This window comes from Balearica regulorum, chromosome Z (assembly GCF_011004875.1).
Source record: "Balearica regulorum gibbericeps isolate bBalReg1 chromosome Z, bBalReg1.pri, whole genome shotgun sequence".
NCBI classification, from domain to species: domain Eukaryota; kingdom Metazoa; phylum Chordata; class Aves; order Gruiformes; family Gruidae; genus Balearica; species Balearica regulorum.
In genome coordinates this window covers 60,568,583-60,596,120 of record NC_046220.1, presented here as the reverse complement: position 1 = coordinate 60,596,120, position 27,538 = coordinate 60,568,583, and the positions used below count along the sequence as shown (strand labels likewise).

Sequence of the window (27,538 nt, the reverse complement as noted above, 5' to 3'; positions counted from 1 at the left end):
CTAGATTAGATCAGCCATATAACAGACAAGGCCACAGAGTTCATGGATGCAGAAAAGTGATTTTTCGAGCACAAATAAACTGTGTAATGCAGCAAATCAAAGCATTGAAAATGGAAATATACAGACCATATTTCCAATCCATTAAATTAGCATTAAAGGTGAGTCCTTCCTTGACTTTAAATTAGGGGATTGTGAAGCCAGTGTGGCAAAAGTGAGAACTGACCCAAATCTTTGCCACAAATTACAACTAAATAAAAATTTTTGCTGTTAGAGACATGTGGGTAACCTCTCCCCACTATTAGTATTCATCTGCATGTTTGGTGAACTCCAATGAGTCAGACCAGACAGGAGAACTTAATACACATTTTGCACACTTAAATATTAAAGCTAAAGCCAAGGGGAGAGAGGTGATCCCATTTCCTTGAGAATTTTACCAAGTCACCATTTAGTTTTCCCTCAGTCAGGAGCAATGCAAACCCTTTCCTCACTTCTCCCCAGTCTCTTGAAATTCTCCATGAAGGGGTGGATGGGAGCACTGTGTTACCTGACTCCATCTTAGCTTATATGATGAGCTGCATCACAGTCATAAGACCCTAAAGCACTCAGGTACCTACTGTTGGATCCTTCCATCGAGCGAGCTGCTCCAGGGCCAAAGGCCTAGGAACCTGCCTGTCCTTGTGGCAAAGTGGACCATGAATGATGTCTATCTCTAGAAGCAGTTATTGTGTATTTGCTTACTTCAGGGATCACTTGCTCACAGCATCACAGAATGGTAGGGGTTGCAAGGGACCTCTGGAGATCATCTAGTCCACCCCACCTGCTAGAGCATGATCACCTAGAGCAGGTTGCACAGGATCACATCCAGGCAGGTTTTTAATATCTCCAGAGGAGGAGACTCCACAGCCTCTCTGGGCAGCCTGTTCCAGTGCTCGGTCACCGTCAGAGTAAAGAAGTTTTTCCTCAAATTGAGATGGAACTTCCTGTGTCCCAGTTTGTGCCCATTGCCCCTTGTCCTTCACTGGGGACCATTGAGAAGAGTCTGATCCCATCCTTTTGACATCCGCCCTTTAGATATTTATAAGCACTGGTGAGATCCCCTCTCAGTCTTCTCTTCTCCAGGCTATACAGACCCAGCTCTCTCAGCCTCTCCTCACACAAGAGATGCTCCAGTCCCCAAATCATCTTTGTAGCCCTTCACTGCACTCTCTCCAGTAGTTCTTTGTCTTTCTTGAACTGGGGAGCCCAAAACTGGACACAGAACTCCAGATGTGGCCTCACAAGGGCAGAGTAGAGGGGGAGGAAAACCTGCCTCGACCTGTTGGCCACACTCTTCTTAATACACCCCAGGTACCATTGACCTTCTTGGCCACGAGGGCACACTGCTGGCTCATGGAGAGCTTGTCATCCACCAGGACTCCCAGGTCCTTCTCCGCAGCGCTGCTTCCCAGCAGGTCAGCCCCTAACCTATACTGGTGCTTGGGGTTATTCCTCCCTAGATGTAGGGCCTTACACTTGCCCTTCTCGATGGAGAAAGAAGATAGCATGCAAAGAGTATCCCATATAATTGGGCAACATAGGAGTTTCTGATGTGGCTTCAAGGGCAGCTGAAGCTGTTAACTGGTAGGACTGACAAAGCCTTTCCTGGCAGCCCCAAAAATCTGGTAAAATGCAAAATTATTCATTTGCATTTATGAATCTGAATCCATGCACTTCTTTGGCCCATGGGCAACTCCAGCTACCCTTTACAGAACCAGCTGATTCCTTCTTCAGAGTTCTCAGAGACAACACTGACTGGCACTGCAGAAACCCTCTCAGGATACATACAGTCAAGTTAATTACCACTTGTGGTTGAACTTTTATTCCCTAGCAAGTTCTTAGTGGAGTTTAGATCCAGGCTCGCTTATATCAAGCTAATATCCCATGCCTAGCACAACCTGCACTCAGGTCAGGAGGAAGAACTTAATGTGCTTGGGTGGTATTGCTGGATGGTCTCCTGCCCTGCTCCTAAACCTCTATATGCTGATGGTTAGATGTGAGACAGGTGGTAAGACAAAATGCATCGACTACTTGAAGAAATGCCCCCAGGTTGCCCTGGTGGCACGTTGCAGGTCTACCACAGTGACCTTGACCTGGCGAGACACACAAGGTCTGTTTATTTCTCAGCACTTTTAATCACCTTCAGTCACTAAGTAAGTGAGCTGGTCAGGCAGCATGGCCTCAAGCACCAGAACGATGTGACACTTGGCTGTGTTATCCCCCATCACCCAGGGCTGCGTCGTACTTCTAAGAGGGCCTACAGATTGACAGGGATCACTTCTCTGCAGGAGTAATGGATGTCTGAGGATTTGTATCTCTCATCTGACCTGGGGAATGCAACATCATGACATGTTAGCCATTTCCCACGGGGTGGATTTAACTGCCATTGAATACAGGGAACAGCAGAACGGACTTTTAAGATACATACGCTGGTCATGGAGGAGTATAGTGTATGCTGTCCATTGAACCATCATCTGTTGGGTGGACTACTCTGCTTCTAACTCTGTTTCTTTAACATGTATTTGATCCTGGCAGAGTGTGAAATCCTTGCAGGCACTTTTCAACTGATATATTTATTAGACGTAAGGGAAAATACCATCTGGATTAGGTATGGATTTTGAAACTGAATCACAACTAACTATATCTCCAAGGTTTACAGCCTAATTTAGAGAAGTCACCTTTAAAATAACGTTTTCTAGTACCTTCTTTGTAAAAATCTCTCCAAGTAATTCTTAAAATGAGACTGATTGCAAACTGTTTACTTGTTCCTAGCTACTCTATTCAGTGAATACAATCTATAGAAAAAATTGAATTGTGAAGAGACTGTAATAGGCTTCAGCAATTTGTAAACAAAGCAATGTCATTGCATTAATCAGTTTTTCTCTCTCCTATATAAAATTAAATTCTGATGTACATATATGTTAGCTACATAGATCCATACCTGTGTGTTTTGTATGGGTGTGTATACCTACAGATACCTCTGCATAGATACATGCAAGTTCATGCAGCAAACAAATGCCACATTGTGGAAGACAGTCTCCTTTTGCAAGTGTAATCATAACATGTGCTGCTAATTTCCTGCAGTGACAGGAAATGTCAAAATGACCCATCATTTCTATATTGTTTAAGAGCCTTAAGACAACCCTTTGCCAATGGGCAATGGCTGACAGCAACAAGCCATTACATTACAGAAGACACTGCATCTCGGCCTGGCAACTGGAACGCTGTGGCGGATCGCACTCTTTACCTAGACATATCACCCGTAAAAACTACACTGGAAAATAGAGAAGTTGTTTCTGCTTCCAGGAAGTGTACAATACATCAGATGTTCGGAATAGCCAACAACAACTCTTTTTTTTTACAAAAAGGATTTAAAAAAGAAGTATACAGAGATTCATACAACATACAAAGGTAGAGAAATGGAAAATGGAGTAAAATATTGGAAGCAGACTGTGTTGTTAGTTTAAAGAAGGAATTCAAAGATGCTCAGAAGCAGAATTCTGAAGTCAGGTCTAATTAACGAGACAAAAGGCACTCTCCTGAAGTTCATCTGTGGTGGGTTGACCCAAGCTGGAGGCCAGGTGCCCCCCAAAGCCGCTGTCTCAGCTGGGCAGGGGAGAGAAAGTACAACGAAAGGCTCCTGGGTCGAGATAAGGGCAGGGAGAGATCACTCACCAGTTACTGTCATGGGCAAAACAGAGTCGACTTGGGGAAATGGATTTAATTGATTACCAATCAAATCAGAGTATGATAATGAGAAATTAAAAACAAATCTTAAAACACCTCCCCCCACCCCTCCCTTCTTCCCAGGCTCAACTTCACTCCCCATTTCTCTCCCTCCTCCCCCCCAGCAGCACAGGGGGACAGGGAATGGGGGTTGTGGTCAGTTCATCACACGGTGTCTCTGCCGCTCCTTCCTCCTCAGGGGGAGGACTCCTCACACTCTGCCCCTGCTCCAGCATGGGGTCCCTCCCACAGGAGACAGTCCTCCACCAACTTCTCCAACGTGAGTCCTTCCCAGGGGCTGCAGTTCTTCACCAACTGCTCCAGTGTGGGTCCCTCCCACAGGGTGCAGACCCTCAGGAACAGACTGCTCCAGCGTGGGTCCCCCACGGGGTCACAAGTCCTGCCAGCAAACCTGCTCCAGCGTGGGCTGCTCTCCACGGGGTCACAGGTCCTGCCAGGAGCCTGCTCCAGTATGGGCTTCCCATGGGGTCACAGCCTCCTTTGGGCATCCACCTGCCAGGTGTGGGGTCCTCCACAGGCTGCAGGTGGATATCTGCTCCACCTTGGTCTTTTCCAGGGGCTGCAGGGGAATCTCTGCTCCAGTGCCTGGAGCACCTTCTGCCCTTTCTTCACTGACCTGCAAAGTTACTCCTCTCACATCTTCTCACTCCTCTCTTCAGCTGTTATATAGTTTTTTTCCCCGCTTCTTAAATATGTTACCCCAGAGGTGCTACCACTGTGGCTGATGCTGTGCAATCCTTTCTTCCGATAAATGAAATGCAACAAAAAGAGTCAACACTTGCTAGTTTGGAGAAGATACCAAATTTTTTAGGGAAACTGCCAAAGAGCAGATTTGTGATGACAAAAAATTACCATGGAAACCGTGGCAGATGTAGCTGCACTGGCTGTGCCCTCAGTCTGCAGGAACAGTACTTCTGAGCTGGGAATCTAGCACAACCGACCTGAAATTGAAAAGCAGAAGTATGCTAAAGTAGGTGTAAACATCTCCTGCTTTAAAACTGGTTTATGGCTGTCATCAACTTTAGCTTGCTGAGAAGCTGCAAAGAATTCACAGAAGTTAACAAAAGGCAATACTCAGGTTGTATGCCAATACAATATTGTTTGACCAATACTTGTCAAACTTGTGTCACTACAGCATTTCATCCCAGACCTAGTAAGCATCCCAATGTTTCTGCACACAGGTTAGTCACTACTAGAAGTTCAGGTTTTAGCAAACCACCATTATCTCCTGACCTAGATATTTGGGAAATCTCAGGTATATCTCATGATACTGTGGTGTTGATTACCTGAAACAACGTGGGTGGAAAGACAACAGGACAAGTGAAATGTGTAGATTCAGATGTACAGAGCAGTGCCTGTCAAACACGTCTGTACCTTAGGGGTTTCTTTGTAACCGGTGTCTGCTCAAGAATGGTGTTTGTGAGGCCTTTGGTTTGGGTTTTGTGATCTTGGTCCATGTGCACCTAAAATTAAAAAAGGTTGCCAAGATCATCGCGTTAAGGACAAAGGAGGAGCAGGATTGTGAATTATGTGAAGCTGTCATTTAGCCCAATGGTGCAGCCTCATCTGCATTTGCTGCTCCATCCCAACAAGGGCATCACAGACCTAAAGGGGGTTCAGTGAAGGGTAAAGAAAACAGTTGCAGTGAAATCTGTTATTTACAGAAAATGTTGGTGGTGATTTACTTCAGGAAACACGTAAGGTGGTCACAATAAAATGGTAATAATTATTCTTTTGTTGCAGCATAAGTTTAATCTGAAATTGGAAGACAGCAAGTAAAAAGCTAGCACAGATTTGTACCTTATATGGAATTAACACGATTGGCAGTAAAACTGCAGCATTGGCCTGCAGGGTAATCTGAACCAGCCTGAAGCTCCCCCCGTCCCCTCACGGCCGCCCCCTCACGGCCGATCCCCCCGCCCCCTCACCGCCGCCCCTCAGAGCGCCCCCCGGCGGCGGCACGGCACCCACTCGGTCATCGATTGCTCAGGCCCCTTTGGGCCCCGCCCGCTGGAGGGCTGCTCTCGGCGCGGAGCTCGATTAAGAGGGTCTTTCCCTCATCGGGAGCCCCCGCCCCCGGCCATCCCGCCGGGCCGCCGTGTGCAGCGGGCGGCGAGCGACAGTCCGGCTGCTGTAGCGGGCCGCCCGTGGAGGGGGGACACGCGGGCGTCGTTCCCGATGCTGCGGTGGCTGATCGGCGGCGGCCGGGAGCCGCAGGGCCTGGCGGAGGTGAGGCGGCGGGCGCGCGTGGCGGAAGGGGGCAGAGCAGCTCGTGACGGGAGGCGTGGCCAGGAGGGGCGTTAGGGCCGCTCGCGGAGGGGGAGAGGGGAGCGTTGTCCGTCCGGAGCCGCCGGCCGGGCCGTGGGGCTGCCCGTGGGGACAGCAGCCGTCGCGCAGCGCGGTGCCGGTGGAGGGCTGTTGGGAGCCTTAGGTCTGGGGGCGAGGGGAGCGCTGTGACCTAAGGGGAGCGCTGGGCGGTGGCTTTTCTGTCGAGATGTGTCTGCCGTCCTCTGGTAGCGTGACGGGGCCCTGCGCAGGGCTTTCCGGAGCAAGGGGCCTTCGGGGCTAGCTCGCAGCCTGCGAGGCTTTCTGGTTGTTAGAAAGGGTTACAAGCTTCGTTGAAGAGAAAGGGGGGGGGGGCGGGGGAGACAAAAGCAAACAGCAAACCCCCCAAGCTGAGCTTGCCCTGGAGGTGAGGGGCTTGGGAGGTGTCCCTGTCGTGAGGGACCCCGCTTCCTCCCTCCTGCTCAGCACATCCTGGGCAGGTGGGCGTTATGAGCAGGCATATGGGGTCCTGCCCTCGGTGGGGTAAATCACAGGCAGCGTCATTATTTATGTGACCGAGTTGTAGTTTGTAGTAACTGAATGCTAGTAGTTTCTAGCATTTATTCTTAGTTTCTCATTCATAAAATACACTAGGCCTATGTAGTACACTGAACACTGACATCCTTCATGTTGCCTTACTTGGAAAAAGAGTTTTGCTGGATTTGAGGGAGAGATTATTGGGATTTTCTTGTCCCTAAGACTCTACTGAAGTTCTCAGCCTGGATTTAACAAGAGTTAATTAACAATATTACTGGCTTCCTTACACTTAGTGCTTTTGTAATCTAGACAGATATGAGGAAGTAATTATTTTTCAGCTGCTGTATATGAGCAAGTCATGACAATATCATGGTTGATTTCAAATGCCAGTAGTTACTTCAGTGGAAATTGGAGTCTGTACCAATTTTAAATGGCAGTGTCTGGGAATGCCTCTGACCTTTGTCATTAGTCAAAATGTTGGTTCTTTTGCAGCCATATTTAGTAGATTTGTGTGCAGTTGTTTTTAAAAGGAAGTCAGGAAATATGCATCAGCTTTCTAAGATCTTGTAGTAAACTACAGTGGTGTGTGTCCCTCTCCAAAGTCTGGCTATCATTTGGTTATACTGTGATTTAATAAAGCATTAGCATGAGCCAAGGTGTGGTCCAGTTCTTCCACTCTGCCATTTGTAGCTTGGTTAAACCCGATCCACATGAATCTTGTTGCCATCGCTACCACTGCTTTGCTGAATGATGGTGATCATTTTGCTTCTTTGTAGGAAAACTGAATAACAAATATTGATAAGAGTTAGTCCCTAAACTATTTTTGTTCTTTTCTCTTGCATTATGTAATATTGTTTCACCTAAAAATCATCTTCATAACCATTAATTCTCTCTGTACTCTTCTTAAATAGATAAGGAAGCCCATAGCAGTGTGTAGGCATAGACTTAGGGGTTTTGTTTCCTATGCTATTCCTTCAGCCAGTCATGAAAAGCCCAGGTATATTAGAGTGACATTGCACTGGGTGAGTAGAGAAAGCCTCTGGCAAAGCTGTCCTAAATTTATGAAATGTAAGTTTCTTCTTACCCATTTCTTTTTTTTACTATGGAATTGAAAGTCATTTAGACTTAAGCTCCTGAATCTCTTCACTTGATGGCTGTGGTGTATGTGTTAAGCAGGGTGGCTCTGGTAATGGGAGCAGTCTAAATGCAGTGGCATCATAATACATGTAAACTAATTTATCATGCTCCATGATACATACATAAGTATGTCTGTGTACTCTTGTATCCGTATTTTTGGTGAATTGCTTTTGAAAATCCCACTTTTAAATGCTTCAGATCGCAGGGGTTATAGGAAGTTCTGAAGCTAAGATGAATGTGGGGTTTTTTTTACTGATTATCGTAATGATGCTTACAGGTCCTGCATAAAAACATGCAAGTTGGGAATGGATTCCATTAGCATCAGCATCTAGCTTTCTCTTCTAAAATACTTGATGTTGGTACAAGAGGGTTCAATATATCAAAAATAGATTATTCAGAGAAGGAATGCACAGGTAATGCCAGTAAATATTAATGAAGGTAATGCTAATGCCAGCAAATATTAATGAAGCTTTGAAGAGATCATAGTTTGTTGTATGGGGGAAAAACTGGGTTTTTTTTGTTATCTGTAGTGCTTCCTCAGCAGTGTACCTTTCAATATTCACAGGCATTCTTAGAATTAAGAAAAAATAAGGTTAGACACATTGTGCAAAAGAAATAGCACTGTCTTGTCCTGAATAGGAAGCAACAATGGAATATAGGCATGTTAATGTTGCAAATTCTGACTTTTTCAAAGCACTGTTAAAATTGTTTGTGAATGTATGTTTCTGTTAGTAAACAAAACCGGAAGTCGTCTGACTACAGTATTGCTGATGTCATCCAGTGATGCCGAGATTTACTTTGGATTTTTAGAACTCTCAATTTTTTAAAGGAATGTTTTGATTAGCTTTTGACAGATGAACTCCCAAGTTTCCTTATTCACCCAACTTTTCTTTATAACCATGCAGACTCTACTTGCATTATTTTAAATGGGAATGCTATTCTCACATAATTGCATAAAATGAGGAACAGTTGCTTCATGAAATGCATCAGATAGCACAAAACCAAGATGAAATCACAAGAACTAGCATTTTGACACCCTCTTCATTTTAAAAATAAACACAGATTTCTTTCCCTATTTATTAATTTTGTCATTAACTTCTGAAGAATAGTATCATAGTACCAATAGAGCAGTAATAGCAAATAATTTATTTTTGCAAGAAAATGTTGAAGTTTCTGAGGATAGTATGTTTGTCTTTCATGTAGGATTACCTGCTATGTATGCTGCATGTTGTAAAGTGTTCAGTAATTACTGTTCTACAGTGTGGGTTCTGTTGAATTACTCAAAGAAGAGACAGTCCTGGAAGTAAGATGATGTTGACTGTTGTGTAAAATAAATCTAGAAGGAGGCGAGTGCTGTCACTGAGTTACTGCTGAGCGATTTAGATTTTATTTTTTTAAAAAATAATGTGTAACAGCAAGTTGTTCCAGAAAGTGGAAGACCTTAAATACAAAAAAGTTGTCTTCTATTGAAACAAACTAATGATTGGGATTAGCAGAACTATCGTGCCTTGAAACTGCAGCCCTATGCAATATTTTATTGACCCTGCCTGGTGATGAGCTTGCTCTGAGTGATTGATTGTTCTTGTAATTAATAGTCTAGTTTGGGGTAATTGCTGATGCTATTCTATAATATGATTAGTCATTCCCTATGTTTTTTTAAGCGGTTTACTTTGGTATTTGTGAATAGAGTCCAAACAGATGATATATGTATTATCTAACAGAACAGCATTTATTCTTGTTTATTTTAAATGTCATCTTTATATATGATTTTAAAATTGAACGGTAGATGAAAGATATGAGAGGTTCACAGACCTCTCAGAAGAGGTGTAATTTAGTGAAAAACTGAATGTATGGTGAATTGAGTCATGAGGCTGACTCCACATGACAGCTCATGACTAAACTGCGTTTTCATCTTGGTGTGTCAATGATTAAAGCAGTGTGAAATGTTTTTGTTAAACAGAAAATGCTATATTATAATTTAAAATATATGCTATAGAAAGGTATTATTTACCTGAGATAATAAGAAGTGATCTTTTGTCATGATTTTCATTAAGGCAGAATGGTATTTCAGAAATTTAATTTAACTTCAACTATAACTATACATTCACATATAATGCTATATGTAGATTGTTAGACATTACAAAGATCTGATGAAAATAATTACATTGGTACGAAATAAATTTCATTCCTTTTTTTTATGAATTCTAGAAATCATCTATACAGACAATTGGTGAAGAACAAATACAGAATCCTTATACGGAGCTCCTTGTGTTGAAAGGTCATCAAGATATAGTACGATTTCTAGTGCAAATAGATGATTGCAGGTATGAAATTACATTGCAAATTGTTTCACAGCATCATTGGCAATATGTCGGAGTATATTTATGAAAATGTAGTAATATTTTTAATTCTCTTTTTTATTTTTTGTAGCTAATTCAGCCCTTCTTGTTCAAGCTGTTTGTGGGTTAAATCTTCCTTTCTGTACATTCATATACACACGTTCTCCCAGGACAATAGGCAGTAGTATCCACTTCTGTTCTGAGTGGATGCGTGTCTTTTATGTTTTTGAATTGAGGACAGTTGTTATTTCACCTTTTGGTTCTACAAAAGAATGTAATAGACTCCTTTTGCTACAGATTCACTGCAGCAATTGAACATGATATTCTCAACAATGCTGTTCCTTTCTTTCCAATCTTTTGTTAAACTTTCTTCTGAAACTCTAGTGCTTAATTTACTTGAGGTTCAGTTAATGCAACTTTTTTCTGAACTTCTCAAATTTTGAAATTTTCGCCGCTTTATTCAGAATGACTACGTAGTAAAATTCGACATATGCGTAATCTCTGCATTACATACCTCCTCCAGTTCCATCTTGTTCAACTTACTGTACTTCTTTGAAACCTGGCAGTTCCTTTGTTTCTCTCTTCCAATTTTTAGCTTTGTGCACTTGTTTTCACTGACAGTTTTTGTATGTTCTGTTCTTAGTTCCTTGTAGCTAGGTCCGACTTTGTTGTGAACTCTGAGGACAGAGTTATCTAAAAACGGGAAAACTGGTTATGAAGCAGAGATGAAGTCACGACATTTAACATTGTCGCTTTGGAAGTGTGACTGAGAGAATGAATGAGAACAGTTTCACCTTATGAACTGGCTTCTCTCTTAGCTTTGTCTAAATTACCCTTGCATGTTCTCTAATTTAACTTAATCCTGCAAGAGAGGAAATATTTATCTGCCTTAAAAGAAAGGTTCTGAAGCCTTTAGTCAATAATAAGTGTAGTGACTCTTGGCTGATGTGGAGAATTAAATAGAAAACCTTTAGAACTAAGAAGGTAAGTAATAGACAAGAGTCTCTCTGTTAAGGAGCTATAGTAATTTATATCTTTTATGGATTATGCACAGAAGGGGATTTCTAATATATTCATCAATACACCACACAAAGTGTAGTATGGATAAGAGTTTGGATTATATCCTTGCAGTATACAGCAAGTGTTGTGTGAAGGAAGAAGGTTCTCTCCTTCCCCATGCATATTGATCGGGCAGGTGGTCTCTTCCAAATTTGGAATGCCTGCAGAATCTTATTTTCTAGTAATTTTTTGTGTGTGTGTGTGTATATATATATATAAAAAATTCCACAGAAAACTCCATGGAGAATTTTTAGCTTGTCAGTTTTCATTCTTAGTGTCATAAATATACATATCAGAAAAGTTACATGCATTACCATGAAATTTATTTTTCTACATTATAGTAATCCACCAGAAGATTCATATAAAATAGAATAATCTTGCAGGGTTTTTTTAGTCCCTTTTTTCCCCAGGCAAGTTATTAAAATAACCTTTCCTCAAAGTACATTTTTCCCCAAACACATGCTCAATAAATGTAATTGATCTTTATAGAAATACCAGAGTATTCTTGGATTGCATGCACTGTGTGATGCAAACAAATCTTTTACCATTTTTGGGCTTCATTGTAGGGTAGCAGGTAAATTATTGAAGCTAAACTAATGATCATCAGTGTAAAACTAAAGCCTGGATGGCTGCATTGAAGATAGGTTATAAAATAGCATATGGATAAGGAGCAAGTTATATAGCTGGTTAATATTCTGAGAGTTTGAGGAGTTTAATAGAGTCGCTTCACTGGACAGTAATTCTCAGGTTTTATTTATCAGGAATATGGTAGTTTCTGGATTGTTAAACAGCTGATAATATTTTTCACTTGATTATTTTCAGTAAAAATTAGTGTTGTTACTCAGCTTCTGAAATGTTTTTATTTAGTTTCTGCAGCTATTCCATTGTGTGCTTTTTGTCAACTATTGTAAGCCAAGTTTCACGCTTGAGATCTTTAGATAATATCATCTTATTGAGAATTTTGCAGAAGGATTTTCTTGTTTTCTCAGTGGCTCAGCTAAAACCAGTGAGTGGAAAATTTTCTCAGATTGGTTTTTGAAGAGACTAAATAAATCCTGTATAAATGTAACAGAAAGCTGGTGGTTTTTGGTGTGTTGTTTGTTTTTTTTCTTTTCTCTTGTACTTTTTGAACATGAAGTAGGGGTCATATTGATTGGAAGATCACTAAAGAAGGCTAAGTCTCAGCAAGTCTTCCAAAACATGGACTGAGATAAAATTGCATGTAATACGCTAACATTAAACTAAACAGAGTTCATAACACATTTTAAGAATGTTGTTGGGTTTTGGGGTTGTTTTTTTTTGTTACTCATTTGACCATTCCTTGTTCCTTCAGGAAATAGTCAAGGTGACCATGACTGGAAAAGAATCAGGTCACCCATGAATCTTCACCTTGGTGAACAGAATGTAACTGTAGGATAACTGACTTTACAATATAGATTTTCTATTTAGACAGAAATTCCGGTCAGAAGATGAGGAGGAAAATAAACAAAACAGCACTCTATTGAGCTTCTATGTTAATGAATTACACTCATGCCTTCTTTCAAACACGAGTTTTCTTCCTAGAATTTTGTTCAAGTGGCAGACAGCTCCAATATCACTCAAGAAAGGAATTGGAATTTAAAGGATTATTACTGAATTGTCAGGGTCTTGCTACTTTGAATTCCTCATGTTGTGACCAAAAAAAGATACAATAGTGATAAAAGGCACCTAAAGATAAGAAATTAATGTTATCAGAGATGTGCATGGAAGATTGGTTTTTGTTATCATCATTTTAAAGAAGAGGCTTGATTGGATATAAAATAATGAAAGATATGAAGAAAGTACAGCTTTTTTTTTTTTTTTTTTACTATAATTGAATAAAACAGGAGGATATATGGAAGAAAGAGGGGAGGAAAAACCATATGGCTTTATGCCTGAAAACTTACTCTGTTAGCAAGTTTAACAAACATTGTAATTGCAAAGAGTCCAAAAGAAAAGAACATGTATATAGTTAATGAAACCATTCATATCTGGTAACAGAAAAAAATTCAGAAGTGATATAAAATCTCTTCTTCGTTACTTTCTTGCACATGGTACAAATTTTAGTTCTCTACATACTAACTGTTTAACCCTTGGTGAAGGCTTAAAACAAAAGGAAAAAAATAGAAGGTAGGTACATTTGCAAGTATCAACTGAATTCACTTTTCTATGGAAGGTCTTGCTGCAGGTTCTAGGCTTTCTCAATTCATAGTACACCTTTGCTGGGATAGCCGAGATGTGCTCCAGCTACAGTGTAGCTGTGGTGGTCGTAAGGTGCAAATGTAGGCAGATGGTTAGGTATTCACTCTAGCCGAGGAAGAAAGATTGAATTTAGGTCAGATTTTGTTAATGTGAGATTAACACGCTAATATGAACCTGTTGTTTCCTCAGATGGTGTGCCTTCCAGATGGATTTTTAGCAGAAGTCAAATTTAGCACCTTAAATGCACTCCCTTTGGGAGTTCTTTTTAAGCTGCAGTTTAAAGTATCATGATATATACCGGGCTCCTCTACTCCTGACCTGAACTCAAATGAGTGGTTTGTAATTTGTTACATGTCTTGCAGTCACTTGGCTCTGATGAATAGTATTTGGTTTCAGAGTTCACTGTTATTTAGTGTGTAAGATCTCATATTTTTAAACAAGAGAACTGGTTCTGTAATATGGTATTCTATTTATAATAGTATGTATTGAAATTCTTAACCCTTGTTCTTATATTGAGTGTATGTTGATAAACACCTATTTAAATGTATTGACTTCAGTGTATAAACTGTAATTGGGATTTACAAATATGTGTTCATTCATAGAGTTACAGAGTGGTTTGGGTTGGAAGGGACCTTAAAGATCATCTAGTTCCAACTCCCTTGCCGTGGGCAGGGACACCTTCCACTAGATCAGGTTGCTTTAAAGCCAGAGTAATAAATACTGCAAATATTTTTCTTACATAACTGTTTACTGCTTTTCCATTACTTTATGCTATATTGAAGTTTTCACAGTTTTGTGGGGTTTTTTTTTCCTTTCTTTTTTCATGTCAGGTTTGCATCCGCAGGAGATGATGGAATCATATTTCTTTGGAATGCTCAGGTGAGCTCCTTTTTGGGGTGGGGGTAGCTTGTGTGCTCTGGAGAGGGTAGAAGTTGGGGAGAGGAGTTAGAAATGTCTAGTAGCAAAAAAGCAGAATAAATAAGAATTGCTGCAGAGCTACTTTTTGAAAATGTAAAAATGAAGGGAGGCTGTCAAATCTTAGTTTTCAAAGGAGAGCTAGGAAAGTAAAAGTTGTGTGAACCCAAGAGGACAGTAAGTTTTAAAAGTCTGAATGTTTTAGGAAGACGTAGTGATTGTAGAGAGATTTGAGATCAAATGGTGATGTCAAAAGCAGAAGTGTGTATGAACTTGTGGCTTTAATTCATTTCTTTTTTAAAATATGCTTGGGATTTGCTGTAACCACTGAAGTGTTGACTGGTAACTCAACAAATATGTAGCAAGGTCCCAATCCTGCCAAGATTTATATATATACTTAAGTTTTAAGAACATTTCAGTGGTTTTATTAGCAATATCTATTTGTAGTATAGCTGATTACACTAAATGGAGAGCTAACACAAAACTGTATTGGAAAGGCACCAAAGTCAGCAGAAGTTAAACATTTCAGCAGTGCAGAAACAAGACATTAATTGCTTGCTTAATTGCTGTGATGAAAATATTTTGAAAACCTTGCTAAGACAGTAGATTTATCATGGAAATAGTGCTCTGTAAGTGTGATGCCCACTATTCTGCTCTTTTGCTCTGTGCCTCCGTATCATTGACAAACTATAGAGAAGGGATGAGCATTAGACTTGGTTAAGGAGGCTAGTATACAATTTAGATTGTTCAGTAGGAAGTCTGAAAGGGAGACATACTGTGCTGTCTAAACTGTGAGCATCAGACGTTCAAATTAAGGAAGAAAGAAATTTCAGACTGTAAATTTTTTTAGAAACCTGAAAAAATTGGTGACATTTATGATGGTGTAATTGTAAAATGTGGAAGGGGAAGCTTGAAACTTTTCATGTCTTTTGAACAGTTTCAGTTAGTGCTTTGCTGTTGTTGAAGGCCTTTTATAATTCTATAATTTGGAAAAGGAAATTGTTTTTCAATATTCAAAACCACGTATGTGAGTGTATGTATTCTACGTTCTGAGCAGTTTGTGAATGTGAAATTTATTTAGATATCCAGCTTAGGAGCGGAGTTCCATTTACTACTTCTGTAGGATTCTTACTATGTTTTTGTTAAAGCAAATCTTCTGTAGTTTTAATTTAGAAAATTAACCCACAAGTGTAAGGAAGTTTACGGTTATAACTACCCTGTATTTTAATTGCATGTTTAAAATGCCAGTATGCTTCTGCATGTTTGTTTGTTTGTAGGGTTTTGCCTTCTAACTAAACAGAGCAGAAGCAGCTGCAGTTATCTAAACCACCAGCTTGAAGCTATAGAAATGTACATACTAAATAAAGCTGTCAGGAAATTGGCAGTACTGTGTTTGCCATAAATATAGTTCAAGTTTTTCTAATCGTTAAAGTAAAAAACCCCAAAACTTTCAAGAGAGGGTTTGTCAACAAATCTGAATTACTGTAGTATCCATTAAAAAGAGCGAATGACCAATATTTGCATTAGAATGAGATGAGTTTAATACAGAACTTAGTTCTTAAGGGCTTGTACTTTTAGAGGTTTATTTTTACTCTTCGAGTAATTTTTATTGCGTACTACTCCATTACACTTGCACTTAATATTTTATTTAATTCTGTGTAAGATCTTGAACAGTAGTGGAAGTTGTAAGAAGTAAATCCATAAATTACTTTAGAAAGGGAGATTTTAGACTGTTAGGAATTCTTGTTTTCAAAAGTCATTTGGTACCTATGTCATATGCTACAGTAGGCATTTTCCAAATTTTACCCTTAGTTTTCCATGTTTTTTATTTTTCAGACCGGAGAAAAACTTTTTGAACTTCATGGACACACACACAAAATTACAGCTATAGCACCATTTTCTTCATCAGATGCTTCTGAAGAAAAAAAACATTTGATTTTAACAGCATCAGCGGATAGAACAGTTATTGTATCCTTACATCTGGAGAGGATTCAAATTTCTATGGACTTTTTGTTGGTTTTTACTTTTAAAGGTAGCAATGAGACAGGATGCAGGTGGTTTGAATTTATTACAGAATCACAGAGTGGTAGGGGCTGACAATATCGAGTAAGTATACTTGGATATAGTAGGATTTTAGTAGTTATTGCTCACAAGTAGATGCAATGCTTGCTATGAAAATGAATCCATAACAGACCTTTATCAATATGTCATTTTGGCCAAATAGTGAAAAGGCAGTCAGAGTTTAAAAGACTGAGTCTCTTCATACTTATTTTCCAATCTGTAATTTAATTACAAACATAGGTGTTATAATGTATAAAATGTTTCACTTTCCTTAATGAATAAAGTCAGGTTTGGGACTGTACTAGTGGCAGACAGGTTCAGAGGGTATCATGTTTCCATTCTACTGTAAAGGTAAGCTGAGGAAACCCTAGGTATGTCTGTTGTTTTGATCTATACAAGAATCTGTTATGTATGGCTCATGGGCCGTATGGGCAGGTGTGTTGAAATGAACAGCAGTGTTTGGTTTAAGAACAGGTACATAATGAGTGGCTGAGAAGTAGGCACAATTCTTAATTTGTTTTTGGAACTCTTAATACCTTAATTTTCTTTTTGAAAAGATGTAGAACAAAGGTCATTTTCTGGCTTGGTTTTGTTAGTGTGTTGGAAAAGGCAACCTGTAGTAAAACTAGTTCTTGAATATTAACAGTAGAAAAAAAAAATCACTGAAAAATCAGTTTTTGCATTGTTGATGGAAAAGTGTAACATATAGTACATAATTAAATCTGTATTTCTCAGGAAATTGACACCTTAATACTGTATTTCATAGTACTTACAGCTTTATCTAGCTAAAGTTCATGATCATTTCACTGAGAAATTCCCTGTAGAACTTTTGCAGGGGACATATATCTGATTTTTTGTTCTGCAGTGTTTGACAGTTCTTCAAAGACTGGATGTATGGTTGTCTGGAGGGAGTGATCTATGTGTTTGGAACCGAAAATTAGATCTCTTGTGTAAGACCAGTCATCTTACTGATGCAGGTAAAAATGTAAATGACTCATAATAGCTGTTAAAGTGCAAGTAAAATGGATCTGTATAATGATGCAAAACCAACTTGGCAAATTCTCTTTAATTCTAATGATAACATTATGTATTAGAGCCACTATCTGTTTTTTTTAAAATGTCAGACTTAATCATTTCAGAATTAAGATTGCTTTTGATCTCTTGTGCTGTGTGAATTTCAGAATATGTCAAATCTCAGTAACTGCACATTAGCTTGGACTTTAAGGGCTAGACCTGAGATGCTGATTTATACATGTTTGCTGTAATGTGGACCAGATCCTTCGGCTGGCTTTTTCTGTGAATGAGCAGGAGCTTTATTATTCCTAAGTAAAGCTTTGTAGTAATAGTAAAGATTTCTTTTTATTATTAAGAATCAGAACTTTTAATGTAGAAAATGCAGATTTTAATAGAAATACAGTAAATGTAATAAGATCTCAATATCAATCATGCTTTTCTATTAAGAAGCTTATATATTATTTGTCCAAGTGAAGGAAATTGTTTCATGTTATTGCATTACTGTACAGAGATACTTACTATGAATCAAATTGAAAGCTGGAGCCCGTATTTTCTTTATTTTTGTCATAGAGTGGAGTAGTGGTACGCAAAACCTGAATCTTTGAGGTTATTAATACTTCTTTTGGTCAGTGTGAAATATCCTGTCAAATACCCATTGGAAGTGGTGCTGTAGTGCTTAGTGTGACGTGCTGTTGAAACTTTTGTACAAGGAGTCAATGAGATGTGTAGCGTGAGCCCTCTCTTCCTTCCTAATCTCTTGCTTCCTTTGTGGGGAAAGAGGCAGATTGCTTATTCCTTGGGGAGTTTTCCTATAATGGTGTGGCAGCACAGACTGGGGGAATTCTGTGCAGGATGAAGGCAGAGTAACAGCAAGCTGGACATTTTATCTTGTGCCCCATTCTCTTTCAGCTGGCTCTGCACATTGTTTTAGTACCATGCAGACTGTGGTAGTATCAGCATCTAATAACTTTGATACTGTGTATATTTCAAGTCTCAGTAATTACCACAGTGTCCTTAATATTGTCCAGCATTAGGATATAAATATCTTAACTGTATTTAAAATAAAAAGATTATTGAATCTTAGCTTTGCGTCAAGTATGATGTTCAGAATTCTGCTGGATTCAGGACCAAAATTCCTGACTCTACCTCCATCTGAGGCAATCTGTTCACTTCCAATGCCATTTCACTTTCATTTCAGGCAATATGCTTTTATTTTGCTAATAACTTATAAGTGGAAGGAAGATTATGAAGAACTTTATTAATAAAAGGAATTAACAGTTTGCTGTGTTTTCTTGTGGCCAGTGAATATCCCTTTCTCCTTTATCTCCTGTATTTTTTTCAAAGGTATCAGTGCTTTGATTGAATTGCCTAAAAATTGTGTTGCGGCAGCTGTTGGCAAAGAGCTAAGTAAGTATGTTGCATTTCTGTTAAATGTTCATGTTCCTCTATAACAGCTGGTTATTAGAGATATGTGTAAAGAGCACACTTCTGGAATTTTTTAGGAAAAGTAAATGGTATTAGGTTGTGATTAGCAACCTTCATCCTTTTTCACTTATTTGGCAAAGAGGCAGACAATACTAATCTCATTGAGGAATTTTGTTGAGATCTACATCACAAAACTTTTTTATGTTCTTTGTTATTACTGTTAATGCCACCTGTCCAGATCTGATTGTGGTGATCTCTATTTGTCCTTGTGGAGGAGGTCTGAAACTCATTATCTGACCTGACACATACTAGGCTTCTCTAGAGCCTCCTTCTTCCAAGATCAGGAGTATGAGATATTGCCAATCTCATTATACTGTCCAAAGCTATGATGAGACGATGTGATGGTTTCTGTTGCTCACTTGGAGACAGGGTTTTCTATGTATGCAAAGTGTAAATCATTGGCTAGCTGTTGTGGAGAGTCTTTTAAATAAGTGTTTTATAAAATTACTGAAATTTCAAAATAAATTATCAAAAGAATACTCCTGTTAGGTAGCTGTAGACAGCGCTAAGGTCTCCCCTCAGCTTCCTTTTCTCCAGGCTAAACAACCCCATTCCCTCAGCCAGTCCTCATAAGACTTGTACTCTAGATGCTTCACCAGCTCCATTGCCCTTTTTTTTGGACACACTCCAGCACCTCAATGTCTGTCTTGTAGTGAGGGGCCCAACACTGAACACAGGACTCGAGGTGCGGCCTCACCAGTGCTGAATATAGGGGGACAATCACTTTCCCTGGTCCTGCTGGCCACACTATTTCTGATACAAGCCAGGATGCTGTTGGCCTTCTGGGCCATCTGGGCATGCTGCCAGCTTGTATTTAAGTTGACCAGGTCCTTTTCTGCCAGGCAGCTTTCCAGCCACTCTTCCCCAAGCCTGTAGCATTGCCTGGGGTTGTTGTGACCCAAGTGCAGGACCTGGCACTCAGCCTTGTTGAACCTCATACAGTTGGTCTCGGCCCATCGATCCAGCCTGTCCAGATCCCTCTGTAGAGCCTTCCTACCCTCCAGCACATCAAATTCCTGCCCAGCTTGGTGTTGTCTGCAAACTTACTGAGAGTGCACTCGATCCCCTTGTCCAGATCATTGATAAAGATATTAAAGAGAACTGGCCCCAGTACTGACCCTTGGGGAACACCACTTGTGACCAGCCCCCAACTGGGTTTAACTCCATTCATCACAATTCTTTGGGCCTGGCCATCCTGCTGTTTTTTTTACCCATTGAAGAGTATAGCTGAGCAAGCCTTGATCAGCCAGTTTCTCCTGGAGAATGCTGTGGGAAACGGTGCCAAAGGCTTTAGTAACATCCAGGCAGACAACATCCACAGCCTTTCCCTCGTCCACTAAGTGGGTCACCTTGTCATAGAAGGAGATCAGGTTGGTCAAGCAGGACCTTCCTTTCATAAACGCATGCTGACGGGGCCTGATCACCTGGTTGTCCTGTACGTGCTCGTGATGGCACTCAAGATGATCTGCTCCATAACCTTCCCCGGCACCGAGGTCAGGCCAACAGGCCTGCAGTTCCTTGGATCCTCCTTCCAGCTCTTCTGGTAGATGGGCGTCGTGTTTGCTAACTTCCAGTCAACTGTTTCACTTTTAGTTTACTTATCCATAAAAATGTCTAATACTTTTCACTTCCGCTTTCTGCAACTTCTGATGTTGAGCAATTTTCTGAATTTCAGAGTTACTGAGCTGAAATGTTTTATCCTATAGTTGCTGCAGTAAGAGGCCTTTAATAATAACATTGAAGTAATTTATTCCCAATTATTTTTGGTGTTATGAGTAGTCATAAATGGCTTTGTACATTGTGTACTGTTGTCCTGGTTTCAGCTGAGAGGATTGATTTTCTTCATAGTAGCTAGTGTGGGGCTGTGTTTTGGATTTGTGCTGGAGACAGCATTGATAATATAGAGATGTTTTTGTTATATGGACCTATTGTTGAGCAGTGCTTACACGGGGCCAAGGCCTTTTCTGCTTCTTGCACTGCCCTGCCAGTGGGATGGCTGTGGGTGGACAAGAAGTTGGGAGGAGACACAGACAGGACAGCTGACCCAAACTGACCAAGGGGATATTCCATACTATATGACGTCATGCTCAGTTTATAAGGAGCTTGGAGGAAGGGGGGGGGGGGGGCAGTGGCGTTCGGAGCAATGGCGTTTGTCTTCCCAAGTAACCATTACGCGTGACGGAGCCCTGCTTTCCTGGAGATGGCTGAACACCTGCCTGCCCATGGGAAGTGGTGAATGAATTCCTTGCTTTGCTTTGCTTGTGTGCGCGGTTTTTGCTTTACCTATTAAACTGTCTTTATCTCAACCCACGAGTTTTCTCACTTTAACTTTTCCAATTCTCTCCCCCATCCCGATGGGGGGGGAAGTGAACGAGCGGCTGCATGGTGCTCAGCTGCTGGCGGGGGTAAAACCACGACAACTGTCTTACTTATGTTTAGTTTGTGTCTTTCAGAAAAAGTTTTATTTAAGCATAGCTATGTTTTATTCTGAATGATAAAGCTTATTTAGACAATCTCTATCTTTGAAGTCATTTTTAGGTTGCTTGCTTCTAATGATAGGTCTGAAGGTTGGAATGTCCTTGAAGTAAAACGCCTTGTTGACCATCAGGATAACATTCTGTCATTAGCCAGCGTCAATGGTAAGAATTGTTTTATAATGTTACTAGTTTTGTTAGTTACTAGTGGGATATTTCAACTGTGGAGTTTTTATTGGGACCAAACTTTTAACTGGAGTGAAACTTCATAACTAGTAGATGTAGCTTCCTGTGTAGCTGCAAAGTTACTGAAATGTGCAAATATAATGGCTTTATTTATGGATTAACAGTGAAATGAAACCAAGCAGGTTACGATGTAGAAAAGACACAAAAGAGGCAATGTCTGTGATGGGAATGGAACTCTAGGTCTTCTTCCTGTTGTGAAAGTTTAAAATGCTATTTTTTTTCTTGTTCCTTCTGATTCTTAAAGTGGAATATACAACACCACGTCCTTTGCAATTGTAGTCCCAAAGTAACTGAAAGTTCTCGGTGTGTGGATGTGGGCCTGCATATAAATCCATTATTTAGAGGCCCTGGAAGATGCAGTTTCTGCTGCTCATTAGGGCAATACTGAGCTGTTACCTGAAATTCTGCCTACTCTACTGCACGTATCAACCCTTTCTACTTTGTTCTTCCCTGTCTTTTTTTATGGAGCACCCCTAGAGCCTGGGTCATTTATTCCTTGTGTGGTAGAGAGTGTATGTTTGTTCTTGTGTTTATTTGTGTCAGCCTGGGTGGCACAAAGTGGCTGTGGTACAGAGGTAATAAGAAGCTGGAAAGAAGAAAACTTGGATTTTGTGGTAGTTGTTTCTGGGGTTTCCTGTTGCAATTATTTCCTCCTTTTTGATTATGAAGGGGAAGCAATTTTGAGCTTTGAAAGACAATATGCTACCCGGGTTAAGTATCGTTGAAGCAATTCCTTTCCATGTTTGATTAACAAATTTATAAGCAGCTACTTCAATCTTGCCATTAACTCATCTATTTGGTTTATGATCAGTATTTGTGTTTATGGCAAAGACATACTTTGCTGTGTCTGAGGTGTGCTGATAAACCTACTTGTCCGTGGAATAGAAGGGGTTTGTATGTAGGCAACGAATGAACTTCAGATACTTGTACGTACTTCTGGTGGTGTTCCTTGCCTTTGCTCTACTGTACTGGGCACTGTGGCTGGTGAATGTTCTCTTTCCTAGTTGTAATTTTACAAATTTAGGAGAGAGCTCATCTCCTTTTGTTCATCTGACCAATCAAATGAGTATTTACTCAAAGGGAGAGGTTTTCGTCCAGTCAGTTATGTACTGCGCATTCTGCATAGCTTCACTTGAAAATGGGGTCTCTTAACTTTCTAGGGTTGTAACTTTGTGTGAAATTTTTTTTAATGTATGTCACATGATTTCTCTGTGTGTTTGGTTTTTTTTGTTGGTGTTTTTTTTCCCTCTAGACTTGACTTTTGTGACAGGTTCTCACGTGGGTGAGTTAATAGTTTGGGATGCACTTGACTGGACAAAGCAGGCATCTGAGTGCAACTTCTGGGACTCCTCTGTCCATCCAGATGTACAGCCGGAAATAAAGTTATCCCAAAGCCCAAATGAAACTTCAATCCAACACTTAACATCTGATGAGGAGGTAAAAAGCTTTAAATGGAATTAACTACTTCAAGTGAGCTGGCATGACCTTACCACAGAAGGCCAAGTGTTTTATGTTGTCAATTTGCTTGTTTTAATATGAGAGGTTTCTTTAAGATGTGCACAGCTGGTTTTATATACAGTTTTGGCAACTGAGCTGACTGAAGGTTATAATATGTTGATGGTATGGAAACTAATATAATGGACTATCACAACAGCATTTCTTTTTAACTGGCAAAGACTTATTAGTTGTTTACAGTACCACTAGAGAAAAATAAATGGGAGGTGTGTGTTTTGATGCCATACATCTTTCATATTCCGTGGTTGTGGAAATGCAGCTTCCACAATAATGCACCTCTTGAACAGGTATAGCTGAGGGCACTATGAAGTGAATTAAAGAATAGGCATATGTCTATGCTTAGTAGTAAATAAATATTGCTGCTTCTCTTCAGATGGGCTATACTCAATTGTAAAGAGCACAAATATGGGTCCAAAATCCAAGAGTTCTTGGTCAGAATACTCAGGCAGAACCCAATTATTGTTAAGGAAACACGAAAAATCCTCAGGTTGTTACTTACTTTTGTGAGATGTTACCAGCTGTTAGTGGCAAAAGAAAAGATGTTTCGTAGTGGGAGTACAGTGGGATTCTGTTTTGGGGCCTGTAGGTCCATTGCTGGGGAATGATTAAGAGAGGGATTCCTGGAAATGGAATCACAGATATGAGCTTTAACAAAATAGCTGTGGAAAAGCCTGAATGTAGGCTGAGGGCCAAGTAATGCCCCAGTGAATTTGTCTGTTTGTGAAAAGAGCATTCTTAAAACACTAGACAGAAAAATGTTGGGGGGTGTAGGTGTGAGGGGAAAGAGATGTAGTTGTCTCTAAAAGTAGGATTTCCAGTGGGTTTATTGTGAGTGCTTAGTTCTAGAAAGAGTAAAAAACCAGTCCTATTCAGGAAAAGGTCTATAATTTGACTTCAAAACATTTTGATTCCCTGCTTGAAAGCTGCACAAGATGTGTTTTAAGGGAGGGGAAAAGAATTTTGTGAAGTTCAGAAGGAGTTAAAACATTGAATGTGGAATCTGAGGTTGCTGAGGACTTTCTTCCATTCATGGAAGTGAATTAAATGCTGCAGAATTTTAGTTCTTGTGAGGCTTTTGAATGGTGGGAAGAAAAGGTGATTCTAGTGTTAGACTCTGAAATAGAAGGTGCTTTTAGAACAGAGCTGTCTGCATTGTAAAGTTCCTACTTAGAAAGTGGAGAAGAAATGTATTCCTGTAATGAATTATTTGTTACGTAGTGATCTGTGAAGAGCATCCTTTGCAAAGCTGTAGGACTATATGAAACTCAAGAACCTGTCTCAAAGTGGAACACTGTAAGGGAGAAAAGATGAAGATAGAGGAGTGGAAGAATGATGTGGAAGACGATTGAATTGAGCTTCACACAAAACCAGGAAAATAATAAAAATAGGCTCAGTATTTTTTCCTTCATTTGGTAGAGTGTTGTCAGAAATCTGAGCTTAGTTTCAGAGCTATTTGAGCTCTTACCACAGATGTGCATAAGGAAAAAAACAACAAGGCCTAAACCAAAACAAAACCCAACAAAAACCTGGACGAAGAATTTTGAACAGTGTCAAAACAATGTTCAATATATATGGGAAATTTTAGTCAAAGACACTAGGTTATTTTACAGAGTGTTGGCAAGTGTGTAGTGTGAACTGCTTATGAGATGTTAATGTTTGGGCTTGAAGCAGGAAGCAGGCCATTCAGGAAAAATACTCAACATACCATCACCTAAACAAGGTACGTTCAAAAAGCCAAATATGTACTGAACGGAAGCATTTTGTACTCCTCTGTTTGGTACCAAATATTTATCATGTATACGTATGCACGATTGTACATTTGTCCTCTCTAAAATCATTACAAGTCATGAGAGGGTCCTGGTCCAATGATCTGTAAACTGTGGCTTCTTAGGGCTGTGATGGTTATGAGGCAGAATGCCTGCACTTTTCTGAAGAAGAGCATTGAATGCAAAATGGTTCCAGATCTTTGCAGTATTGTGTAATACCTTTCTGTTCCTTTTCTACACTCAGTAGAGCCCAAATGCTTGAGCAAGACCTCTTTGTGCAGCTTCAGTTAAATTTTAAGAAAATGGCAAAAATGCAGAACAGCTTCCTGTATTCTCAGCCTTTCCTGATAAAACACAGACCATTATTTGTCCAAACAGTTTGTGAGTTTGTCAAAACACAGAGCATTATTTTAGTGTAAGAACATAAATGTTTAATTGCAGAATTGTGTTCATTTGTTGGTATCCTTGGTTTCTGCTTAGACTGTAAGGTACAGGATGAAAATACAGAAATAAAACTGCTTAGAGCATAGGAAGATAGCTCTCATTTAATCTCAAACATCCATATTTTTTCTATAACTTGATAATTCCATATGTTTGGGATAAGGCAGTAACACGAGGACAGAAACCAGCTAGATAATGCGAGCTAGGTGATGTCATAGTACTGCTGGAAATCCATTACACGCAGGGTGATCTTTCAGTATCTGTTTCTGTAAGTTGTTCCATTGAATTTTCTTTCCAGTGTGTGTTTGCTGCTGTTGGGAAAGGCATATACGTATATAATCTTCAAATGAAGCGTGTGATTGCCTGCCAGAGAACTGCTCACGACTCCTCTGTATTGCACATTGAGAAGCTTCCAAACAGGTACGAGTCACGGTACATTTTGTTAATGCAGTAAAGAAATGCAGAAATTGGAAGGGTGGCTAGAGACAGTCTGCAAAACTACATCTAATTTCTAGGGCAGGGACTTGATCTTTAGTTTGATCTGCTTTTTTTTTAGATAGAGCTTGTTGATCTGATTTTTGAAAATGCATCATTATAATTCAATGTGAAGAAACTATAATCCAGTATGCTTGATGCATAGGCTCAGAAATTATTTTCAAAATCAGACTTGATAAAGCACTTTTGTCTACGTTGTGAAAAATATAGCTTAATGGCATTTTACTTCTATATAACAAAGGCCTATGGCATATTCAGTAAATACTTTTCACTAAATCTTCTGTTAACAGTTGAAATGTTTTAACAAAAAATAAGAACTTCCACGTTTTGTTCATTAGTTCTGAATTTCTAGTTGGAACTTATTTTGACAGCCAAGTTGGGCAATTTGTTACATATATCTATAATCTAATACTTACTTATATATAATCTAACAGTTGCATTGTTAAATCCCTTTATGCTCTTGTTCAATGGAGCAGAAGTCTGTCAGAAGATAAAAAATTAGGACCTTGATCTTGTAAATGCATGTGCTGTTCTAAACTTTTCTAAACATGTAATGAAAAAGAGTATCTTTCTTTTTCTTATTTTCTCCATAAGAAAAAATACATCTATGCTTAATGAAAGTAATCTTATGGAAGCCACTTAGTGGAACTGTGTTTGCAGAGTACGGAATTGTTATTTTTTGTTTTACAGAGTGGTATGCTTTTAAAATGATTGAAAATGTATATTTTTTCCCATACATTTTGCAAGTCCATTATATTTCTTTTTCTGCTACAAATACACCTTGTTTTGCATGGAACATCTGGATGTACTGCTACATTTAAGAGTTTTAGCAAACTTGCATAGAACCTGCGGCACTTGTCCTTTTTTATAGAAGCATCCCCAGGTGACTTGCGCAGATAAGTATCCATGCTAGCATTGCTTATTGACTGATTTTACAGGCAGCTGATCTCCTGTTCAGAAGATGGCAGTGTGCGCATTTGGGAGCTCCGAGAAAAGCAGCAGCTGCCAGCTGAACCGATTCCAACAGGTTTGCTAGTAGTGGGTGTGTGTGTGAAAAAACCATTTAAAACAGATAATGGGAATAGAGGAATAGAGAGGCTTACAGGCTTTGTAAGAAGAGACGATGTCTTCTGTTCAACCAACTGCTAACAGGTGTGAGGGGGAAACTGAAGAAGATACGGATGTACAAGTCCTCCAAGATCTGATATATGAAGTTCATATGTCCAGCTGAAGCAGTTCTGGGCCATAAAGCTTTTGTAGAGTTTACAGTTATATCAGCTGCTTTAACAAAAATTATGACCTCTCCTGACAAACTTTGATTTACTTCTTGTACTGAATAGTGCTAAATTCTCTTCCAGTCAAGAGTAAATAGTTGCAGAACCTTGTGAAGAAAGGTAAAGAGGCTTGCATATGAACAGCTGACACAAAAAAAAAATGTTTTCCACATCTCCTCATTGAACTTGCAATGACATTGGGATTCGCTTTGAGGCTGTATCCAGCTTCATCTACATGCTACCTCTGCGTGTCGCAGTCCTCAGGGCTAGTTGCTAGTGTTTCAGCAAGCGTTTTCCCCAAGTACAGACATTTCCTAGGTAGTGCTCGCTGCTCTTTGACCAGCAGCTTCCCTGGGTAGTGGTAGTTATGGTCTTGGACAGCTGCTCTGGACAATATAATTAGAATTATGGACTGGGAACAGTAATGAGCTGTTATTCTTTCTTGTAGTATTTTTTTATTTGAGCTGTGAATAATTTTCTTCATGTATTTTATCTACCTAGCTGTTCACCTG

The 27,538-nt window shown here is 39.7% G+C and overlaps 1 protein-coding gene and 1 long non-coding RNA gene across 5 annotated transcripts in view; one reads left to right on the top strand and one right to left on the bottom strand.

Annotated features, from left to right (window-relative positions):
- Positions 1-4,417: 4,417 nt before the first annotated feature.
- On the bottom strand, positions 4,418-5,890 carry LOC142599559 (uncharacterized). The gene is made up of 3 exons (XR_012833127.1): positions 5,755-5,890; positions 5,070-5,246; positions 4,418-4,724 (listed from the first exon to the last, which is right to left on the bottom strand). It is a non-coding gene; the product is annotated as an uncharacterized LOC142599559 (long non-coding RNA).
- A 51-nt stretch (positions 5,891-5,941) lies between these two features.
- Positions 5,942-27,538, top strand: part of WDR41 (WD repeat domain 41) — a 31,112-nt gene continuing 9,515 nt past the window's right edge. For 3 of the 4 annotated variants that reach the window (XR_012833125.1, XM_075740749.1, XM_075740748.1), the window contains exons 1-11: positions 5,942-6,012; positions 9,931-10,046; positions 14,171-14,219; positions 16,092-16,223; positions 16,605-16,667; positions 17,182-17,293; positions 18,675-18,737; positions 21,344-21,454; positions 22,788-22,972; positions 25,556-25,677; positions 26,691-26,779. Coding sequence is in view for 3 of the 4 variants with exons in the window: in XM_075740749.1 (XP_075596864.1) it covers positions 5,962-6,012; positions 9,931-10,046; positions 14,171-14,219; positions 16,092-16,223; positions 16,605-16,667; positions 17,182-17,293; positions 18,675-18,737; positions 21,344-21,454; positions 22,788-22,972; positions 25,556-25,677; positions 26,691-26,779 (1,093 nt within the window). In the remaining variant the exon portion in view is untranslated. The remainder of the gene's footprint in view (positions 6,013-9,930; positions 10,047-14,170; positions 14,220-16,091; positions 16,224-16,604; positions 16,668-17,181; positions 17,294-18,674; positions 18,738-21,343; positions 21,455-22,787; positions 22,973-25,555; positions 25,678-26,690; positions 26,780-27,538) is intronic. The other variant, XM_075740750.1, reaches the window with a different exon arrangement.